Consider the following 10,000-nt stretch of genomic DNA (forward strand, 5'->3'; position numbering starts at 1 on the left):
TTTTTTTAAATTTGAAATACAAACGTTTTAAATTAATCTAAGCTAACATGCTAAAAATGAAAAAATTTCACCGTCCGGAAGCCGCAGAGATATAAGCGAGTAAAGTTGCAAAATCAGGAAAAATGAGGGGGTTGCAAGATCAGCATTTACGCATGCGTCACCCGCTCATTCGAGTGCAAGCGCGAGTGGAGCTTCAGGCCAACGCAAGCGGATTTAAGTGACCATTAAACCGTGTGTGTACAATCTTCGTAGTTTTCGTGAATAGGAGCTATCTATTTATATTCCATATGTAAAGGAATTAGAAGAAAGGTGAGCGAAATTAGCGGTATTTGTTTATTTCTGGTGACCCACTTTGAATCGTGAGCTGACGCGAGCAGCTTTTAGAATTGCGTGTGTGGCTTACGCGCGCGCGCTCAGCTGAAAACCCTTTCGCGCCCAAAATTTTTCTGCGTACAGATTTTTTTAAACGTTAACGTACGTTTTTGTAAACGTACTCAATTCAACATAACTAAAATAACTAAATAAACTTTTGCAGCTGATGTCTTTTTCTGAGGTGAAATAGACTTTAAAATACGATACTGATATTATTAGTCTAAGAAAGAAATATTCGGTGGCACGAGAGCATTAAAGGTCAAATATTTGTAACTTCTCACGTACAGATTTCTTTGTTTTGTTTTTTGTTAAAATGGACAAAATCAGGAAAGGAAGTGATCTACGGAAAGAAAAATGGGGGTCACTTGGCATCTTCAAGAGAGTAAAATCGCTGCGAAGTTCTCAAAGCGATATTACCTATTCGCACTGTGACGTCATTGCGTGACATTTCCGAGAAGACCGGGGTCCACAGCTATCCAGTGATAACTCACGCTTTCAGGTTCCATTCTTGTGGAAAATGTTTGCGTGTTTAGCATGGACGACCTTTGACAGCAATGACCAGAACCAGGTTGCTTACCAGCGGTTTTCATTAAAACAATGGTTTGCCGGGGTGCTCAATCTCGCGGGCACAGAAAATCTGGTTGTGGTCATTGTTATATTAATTAATTCGTGTTTACTTTCGTGGTCTGCAATGCATGACGTGTGTGTGGCATGCACGAAAAAATGCGCAGTAGCAATGGGCGCGAATGTCCTTAAGTCAGCCAGTAAGAATTTTCCGTTCGGAACGCGCATTTCTAGAACTGCGACTCGACTTTAAAACCTATCGCGCGAGCGCAAATTTAAAAACTCGCGGAAATACCTACGAAAGTAGTCGTACTCCGGAGAACCGCAGGCTATTGCACTATCCCGGCCGCCAGACTCGCGGGAGATATTTAACTCATTTTTCGAATTTTGATTGGTCCTGTTCACGCCTCTTTTGATTGGCTACCATACAGGTCTCTTATCGATAATTTGGGTTTTGCTCTTATGCGACTATCGAAAACTACTCTTTGAGAAAACGAATACTGAGCTTGCCTTTTGTCGTTAATTCGAGGCTACAATTGTATAATGATTGGCCACATTTGGACAATGTTCTTGCGTTTTCTTGTAAAATGCAATCAGGTCGCGTTACAGAATCCCTGCTTGGTTAATTTTGTTTTAAAAACAATTAAATTCGTATTCTATAGCGAGAGAATTAATGAAAAATTACAATTGTCTTGCTGCAATAGAGTTTATCTATGGTTCGTGAGCTACACTTCCATAAAAAGAATTGACTTTTGCGGCTAAATAGTTTATTATTGTTGCAAATTAATTCTTTCCCTTGCATTTTAACCTCATGGCTACTGGATATCATTTAAAGAGACAAGGCAAAATATGATGACCCACGAAAGTTTTGCTTGGGCAGTTGTCTCTTTTTAATTTGCGGTTCCCATGGTAATTTGTTTGCACATTGGAGACCTCGGAGATAACAATTAGTAAATTAATAGGGTTGCATTGTGTGTGATATGACATTGTTGTCATTCAAATTAACACTTTTCTCGTCTAAAAGAGTTTCGTCTGACACGGAGATTGTTTGATTTGCCGAACTGAAATTTGCTGCTCAAAATGGTCTCTTAATGGAGTTAGAAATGGTCTGTCGTTACGCAACAGCAATTTGCATCGTTGTTTGCTGTGATCGAAGAGCTTCATTTATGGTTGATGAATCTACAGAAGAAAAGTGGTAGTTTGCTGTGAACTCAGGTGACACTCATTTGCTACACTACTCAAAGCCGCGAATTAAAAGAGTTATCTCTGTAACAACAGTTCGCGTTTGCCTATGACACATTGCTTGTAGAAGTCTGTGTTTGACAAAAACTTGTTACTTTCATTTTTTATTCTTGGGTCCAATTTGAATACAGTTGATTGATGTTCACGGGTATAGTTGGAATTCGGATTCTAGACAAACAGAAATATTGAATGGCTTCATTGTCTCCCAAAAAGTGCAGATCTCATTTATTTGTTAACAAGGACGGATTTCTCAGTCACTAAATGGACAAAGTTCGTTTAGAACGGGCAATCTTCCTAATTGAAAATCAGTGTCTAATGTCAGGAAGCGTCGGATACATGTGTGATGTATTTAGCGGAGATCTTTTAATTGCATTGTATTGATATATTTGAAACCATGAGTCAGCCTCCATAGTAAACTGTATTTTCCTCTTTGCCGTTGTTGTTAGAACGCTTATTTGTTGCGTGTTTTGGTTGAAGAGTTCACGTTAGCTGATAGTTTCTGCTGGCCATATTTGTACTTACAGATGAACGCGGGTGCACCTCAGTGCATTGTGGGATAGTCTCTTTGCGATGCAAAGAACAATCGATCAAAACGCCAATGGAGTGACCACGCACGTCAGGCAAAGGAAAACATCAAGCAGTAGAAAATTCCACGAGAGTAGAAAAATCGAACCCTCCGACATGGCTCGACCCGCTCATAGGGGCATGAATGGCAGTGCTAATCATGGTATGATGAATGGGCAATTGAAGACTTTTTCAAAGGCTTCTTTGGAACCCAGGATACATGAAGCAGCGACTTTGCTGGGAAGTGTAGGATCTATGACTGCTGCTGAAGCCAATGAAAGACTCCGGCGTGGAAGCACCTCTTGTGAAGAAGCTTTTTACAAAGGCTATCCCTTTCCATTTGAGAATCTAGTGTTTGAAGGTGGTGGAAATAAGGGAATGGCTTATGTTGGTGCACTTCAGGTTCGTAGACTTGATTTGTTTTTGTTCATTTGTGTTGTTTTGACGATGCACGTATCACACTCCGGCCCTGTTTATTATGGATTCCTTTGCTGTCGTGTGTTTACTTAACAGCACAAGTGCGAATTTTCGGGGAATTCTTTTCCGCAAAGAATATTGTTGGTAAAAGATTTACGATATCTTTCCGTTTAGCCTTAATTCGTCTTGATTTCAGCTGGTTCTTTTTATTTCCGTAAGATCTAATCGAAAAAACCAAGCAATATTGCAAGCACCACAGAGAATTCGCTCTGTTGTAATTAGCCGGTATTCCGTGTTGAAGAGTTTTCTAATATTATAGACGCACCAAAAGTTACTACTCGTCAACATTTAGTTGTTCCTTTTCGGAGATACCACTTCCAAGGATATTTTCTCGGTATCTGCAAATTGCTGTATCCTCGAATCGGCGCGATATTTTTGTTCCCTTTGCGGCTTTGTGTAAGTGGACCGTCCTTTAATTAATTGCATGTTGTGATTCCTTAACAACGTAATTTATTGATTAAAATCGGGATAGTGTGGGTTAATGTATTAAACAGGAAAATTTCCCCCATAAAATCTGCATTAGTTTTGAAACCTTCACGGCGGTTGTTTTATCACTTCTATCAAATCTACCCACGCGCGTTCTAGCGATCTTCCTTAAACTTTGTCCAATGTAAACAAAATTATTCTTCTTTTGCAAAAAAATGTAGCGAGAGAGCTTTTTATTATGACGGGGAGAATTTAAGCTTGATTATCCATACAAAATAATTTGATCGTTAAGTTGTTGCTATTATATAAGCGTAAAATTGGAGTTAGATAGAATTCTATCAAAATGTCTGCAGTGACATGGTTCTGTATCTGAGCTCATCTGGTATTATGTTCAGTCATTAGAGTCTTACGCAACTGCTGTATTAAGGCTCTGTAAATATATGTCTTAGGTGATAGTATCTCTGAATACAAAATAATCCCTTACAGTGATTTTAGCTTTCAGGCATGCAGCTAGGTAAATTTGATAGCAGATAAGCAAGCCTTGATTGATGTCCGATCATCATCACCAGATTTACTTACTTCCTGTACAAATACAGGAAGCTCGTGGAGTGAGTAAGATACTGCGTTACAGAGGTGATATTGCGAATTGTCAAGCCTATAGAGTGGTTACAAATGCAGTGTGGTACATTTTTCTGTTTTATGAATGCATGAATGTGCCTGCCACCTTAACGACCATTTAAGGAATGCATGAATGCGCCTGGGGAACTTGAGACAATCAGAAATCGATTACAAATTTTCCATTGTCTATGCCTGACAGCCTGATTCACAAACCATCCCAATAAGATCTTTGAAAGGAAAGAGAGGAAGTGATCATAACATTAATTAATCTTAGGATTATTGTATTTGGTGATTACCGGTAAAAGGTGCTGGCAGTTTTTTCCAGATGTTTAAATAATGAAGACCGTCATTTTTTGTATTTTCAGTGCCAAACCCTCATTTCTACATCTCTTTTTTTTGTAATCCAGAGCTATCCACATAAAAAATGTTGAGAACAAACTAACGGTTATTTTCCTTCTCTAGAATTGGTATGAAAAATAATATGGAATGGTATCCCCTCTGAACCTTGCTAGCTTAGGAAAACACACTTTAAAAGACTTGCTTCTAAACTTTCTTAAAAAAATTGAGGGCATGGATATTGATATGCGTTTCATTGATCTTTCAAAGTATATATACATGTACATGGCTTTTCTTTAACATTTGCCCGTAATATCTCAAATAATTTTTAGAACTTTTTTCTCTATAATTTATGAACAAGGCATTTGCTTGTGTATAATTCTTTGTTGTTGTAAACCTCTGTCAATTGTTAAGTGTCTTTTTGTTTATACATGTACATATAGTCTGTATTTTGTCGTGAGAGCCAGTAACATTGTCCTAGCGTAAGGCCATATGCTAATCTGTGGACAACCATGGTCGTGTTTGTTTTTGTCTGCAAATAATTGAGCCTATGTCCATTGTTTCTGGTGATGGTTGCTTTGTAAAGAATGTTTGTGACGCAAAACTTTAAAAAATATTTACCTTCTGAAATAAACAAAATAGAATAAATTATTGAGTTTGTTTCCGTGTTTTTCACATGTCCCAGGATCCATATATGTAAGAGTGTTAGTTTGAAATTGAAAAAAAGAGCTGATTTTGAAAAAAAAAAAAAGAATGGACCTTATAGAATTTTAATGCATGCTCTGGAAAATTATCGTCATCCCTTTTCCTGACCAGCAGAAAAAGAAAAAATGATGATACAGTTGTAAATGAATCAATAATGATTATGACGAATGTTAAAATAACTGTTGGTTTACAGGAGATCCTTAACCCATAATACGGTAGTTGTATGGCCAGGGAAAGTATGAAAGGATAATTTTCAATAATTCAAATTTAGACCACTAATAAGTGTAAGTTATCTACATAATTATTTGATTGACAGGTGTTGGAATCTGCTGGCATCATGAAGAATATCAAAAGAGTAGCAGGCGCAAGTGCAGGAGCAATAATTGCAACACTTATTGCTCTTGGTTACGATTCAACAGACTTGCAGGAATTTCTGGAACAGGATTTAAGGAGAATTTTAGTTGGTGAGTAGCTTTGTCCAAATGTTTGTTTTGTTAGTGCCATCAGGCACGAAGACAGTCTTTTAGTGTTTCTGTCCCTTTCACCACAAAATTATTGTTATGTATGAGCTGTCTTGCCCCCAGTCAGCTGTTTTGCAATGTACATAAGATTCATAAGCAAGGTAATGGAGCACAAAGTTCTGTTAACATAAATCAAAGAAAGATAGCTGAGTGTCCTTTCATTGGAACTCAAACAAAGCTACCAGTTTAATGTAAGTTTGTTTGTCTCACTGTTTTGTTGTTTACTCCTTTCAAGTTCCTTTTAATTTGTAAAGTACATATCAATTTAGTGATACAATAAGGACTAACCTCTTTTTAGCCAGCTGTACTGGGGATCGTTGGCCCATGGTCGTGGCAGTATGCGCAAGGTCTGTAGAAAAGCGACCGAAGGCCAATATTCCCCAGTACTGTCCCAAACAAGTGAGGTTTATAATAAGTTATTTATTATATGGCATCATTTCTTTGACCTATTGGACACTTCTCCACTTGGTGAATGTTCGTCTTTGGATGGTAACCTTTTTACATGTAAAACTAAATCCCACTTGCTGCTTTTTACTGTTGTAATGAAAAAATAATTAAAATAATTGAACTTTTTGTGTTTCGCTCAACTTGAATTTCCCAAGAGAGAGAGGGGGAAAAATACAGAATGGACCATTGCCATGGTGATGGTCTGTACTGTAATATCCTGACCAAAAACCCGCCAATCTGGTTGCTCCATTTATCTGGGGAATTGCTTGCCTCGTCCACATGTATCTGGTGAATCCTTCATGCAAATCCACAACTTTTTGAATCCTGGACTCTCCAGAGTGGAAAGTTTTGAATACTCAAAGAATTTGGAATTGTGTAGGTGTTTGAATCTGGATATTTTCAAATCCAGTGACTTTACAAACTCAGATTCAGTCTCACGAGTAAATATTCAACATAGTCACAGAGGAGTCCTGGGTACTAGAATGAATCCGTATACGTGTGGGCGGCAAATTTATTTGAATACGTCACGAGTGAATGTTAAAATTTTTGAATCTGCTGAGAAAAAGTTGTGGATTCATAAAATATCTGGATGAGTGTGGACAGGGCCGAAGTGAATTATTAACTAGACCCTCCGTGAGGGTACACTGGGTTGCCTGTGGTACGTGCACCGTTCCAGACAATTTTTTTCAAGTTGGGGGGTCAGTAAGAAGACCATTTAAAGGGTCACCCAGAAGTCTTACCAGCAGAGGCCCTTTGGCTCACAGGTCCTCGCACATTCGTACGACGAAACAGATCCTTTTCTGGGGTTAAAAACCTGGTTACCGGCCTGTTAATTAATCATTTGTAGAAAGAAGAAATTCCTGTCCTCTTTAGAAAAAATAGACACGCATTGCTTACGTTGGTAATGAAGTAACACAGCGATTTATTCCATATAAAATGTCAACTGAGCTGTGTGTTGTCTTCCAGGAGATTCAAGTTGTCCTTGCGTAATATGTAGCTCTAACAGTGCACGATATTGTTTTGGTATTGTCTATCATTGTAGTGCCATGGTAGAAGTCTTGGGTGAATAGCCTGAGAAGACATGTGGTTACTAGCAAAGTACTGAACCCAAAGAGATTGAAGAAAATAAATGGGAAGTGAGAAACATATGCTTCTGGGCTGACATGTTGATAATTTTCAAGCTCCCTCACAACTTCTTTCACCACAAGTTTAAGCGTGCCCGCTGAGCATCTGACAGCTTTGTAATACTAAAGTTTACTAAAGTGAAGCATCTGTGTCAAATGATGGCAAGATACCGGGTTTTCGTAAGTTTCTTTTTCTGTCAAGTGTTATAAAGTTTGACAATAAATGAGCGAATTCAAAACAAAGATCACAATCGCCCACCATTGTTTCTGCAAAGTCAAAAATCTACTTTCCAAGACGAGGTTATTTATCACCAGGTAATTCCATCATTTTGGAAATAGCAGCTACTTTATTATTCATCGACAATTTTTTGCTGATTTTGGGGCTCATTTTGTTGAACTCAAACACGCTTCCAACAGACCTGTTTATTTTCGTGACTTATGCGCTGCCACAAAATTCTCCCCGTATCACATTTCAACACATGTATGCAAATTTGTTAAGCTTGAAAATTACACATGATATGTTTACAAAAGCTGGAAATTTCACAGAAATCTTTTCCAGCGAAACATTTATTGAAACAAACAACATATTTGCGATTAAGAGGCAAAAAAACCCTTCCTATTTCAGTTGCGTGCGTGCAAACGAAACACACAATCACAAAGCATATGCAATTAAATTAATTTCTGACAGTTCACATCAAACCCTTTTCAAAAGAACCTTGATGGTAAATAATAAAAGACAAAAGAAACAAGCTTTCATTCAAATAAGTTTTCACTGTCACATTTCCAATTTGTTTTTACCTTTGGTGAGTTGAGTCTTAAAATGAATGTAACTTGCCGGACAACTTAGATGCGACTTCAGTAAACACAGTGATGCATTCAAGGCGTTCGATTCCTTCAGTGTTTGTTAAATCCATAAAAGAATTGCCATTTGACTTCAGAGTTGTATATAGTACCAAGCTAAAGCTTACTTGACATCCAACGGCGAAAAATGAAATTGTTGTCGAAGACCATTACTCGTCGCTTTAACTTCCAGGTATTTATTTTTCATCGCCTAAGTTGTTTATCCAATTGACGTTCCATTCTTGAGCTCCATAAGGGCATATTTTGTTTAAAGATGCACTAAAACCCCATTTGCGTTACAATGACTTTCAACGCCATTCCAGGTTAATAATGAAATCTACGCATTACCCCAGCCCCCTCAAACCTAACAAAATACGCACATAAGACTCTATGCACAAAGACACCACTAAGCAGGGGAGTGACAGGCAAGACTTTTACAGACACGGAAAAAAATAAAACGACGAAACGCTACGCAGATTCCGACTGGGTTTAGCAACCCAGTAAAAACCCACGAAATGAAACCGAGATTCCGACTGGGTTTGGCAACCCAGTAAAAATGCTAACAACACCACTAGTGAGGATAATTGCAAACGATACAAGTAATTGCACATGAAGTAGCGTTACAGCTCCAAATACAAAGGGATTCAGTAACAGCAGAAAACAAAAAGCCATGATAATACAAATAGACAGAAAATTCACCTTTTTCAGAAATTTAACTAAATGCATCCGGCTAGGCGTACATCTCTGCGACTAGCTCGATACCGCTAGCACTAACTTTAAGATCAGGAACTTTCTTCTTCAGGAAACTTTCACAGTTCTGTGCTTCTCTCCTTTGGCATTTGGTTTTCAGTGCAGTTCATATCATGATTTTCACATATTTGTTCATTTAGTACACATTTGTTCTCAACATATAAACTTTCTTTCAGTTTGCGGACCAACCCCAGCCAAAACAATCGCTCAACAGCATCTTTTAGTGTGGGTCTACCGCAAACGGCGCGTGCATAAGTGAGTTGTTTGAGCGTTCCGAGGAAGAAGCTTAATACAACAAAAAGCAATATGCTCACAAACGACATACTGTCATGGGCTGCACACTTCGCCACAACTTGATCGCGCAAACAAATGATATTTGGTATGATCACGCTCAATCATATGGTTTTGCCTGTCAACAAAAGGCATTATTATACTTATTATACTGAGGATCGAAATTCTCCAATCACAATTAGCTATTTTAACAATTTGTTTCCTCAGAAGGACGTCTCTGAAGCTGCCCAATCTTCCATCCACTTAGTGCTATAAATTCACACAAACCACCAACGCCTGCCTTCCTTCGGTTATTTCAGGAGGGGTTAGCTAATATCTGTCCATCGTTAGAATCTCTCGACTCCTGTCTCGTGTTGCTATCGCACACCCACTAAAATTCGCTCATTCCTGGTCGTTTTATTCCTACTCGTTTAGAACCAAACAACTACCTCCTAAATGTCAACACCAGTAAATGATCACGCAAACGAAGCCAATGGCGAGAAATAATATTTCAACTGAATAGCTTGAAATAAAATTTGCGCGAAATCTCTCTCTTTAAAAAAGTTAAAGAAATATAAGGGCCGTTTATACGAGAGAAAATAAAACGCGAACAGCCCATATAAATGATGCAAAATTGACGTTCACAGCTTTCTCAAGCCCCGGCTTATCCTGGCCTGGGAGTTTATACTCGTATAAATAGTTCCTTTGGCGTAATATGTACGCCGCGTCCAGAGTAAGCCGCGG

At 38.3% G+C, this 10,000-nt stretch overlaps 1 protein-coding gene across 2 annotated transcripts in view; it reads left to right on the plus strand.

Moving 5' to 3' along the window:
- Nucleotides 1-10,000, plus strand: part of LOC138041544 (uncharacterized) — a 38,673-nt gene that overhangs the window by 5,765 nt on the left and 22,908 nt on the right. Inside the window, exons 1-3 of one of the 2 annotated variants that reach the window (XM_068887291.1) lie at nucleotides 1,945-2,151; nucleotides 2,703-3,144; nucleotides 5,621-5,768. In XM_068887291.1, coding sequence (XP_068743392.1) covers nucleotides 2,749-3,144; nucleotides 5,621-5,768 — 544 coding nt within the window. In that variant the 5' untranslated portion in view covers nucleotides 1,945-2,151; nucleotides 2,703-2,748. Of the gene's footprint in view, nucleotides 1-1,944; nucleotides 2,152-2,702; nucleotides 3,145-5,620; nucleotides 5,769-10,000 lie in introns of those variants that run through there. The other variant, XM_068887286.1, reaches the window with a different exon arrangement.

The sequence above is a fragment of the Montipora capricornis genome, chromosome 1, assembly GCF_036669925.1.
Source record: "Montipora capricornis isolate CH-2021 chromosome 1, ASM3666992v2, whole genome shotgun sequence".
In the NCBI taxonomy this organism is placed as follows: Eukaryota; Metazoa; Cnidaria; class Anthozoa; order Scleractinia; family Acroporidae; genus Montipora; species Montipora capricornis.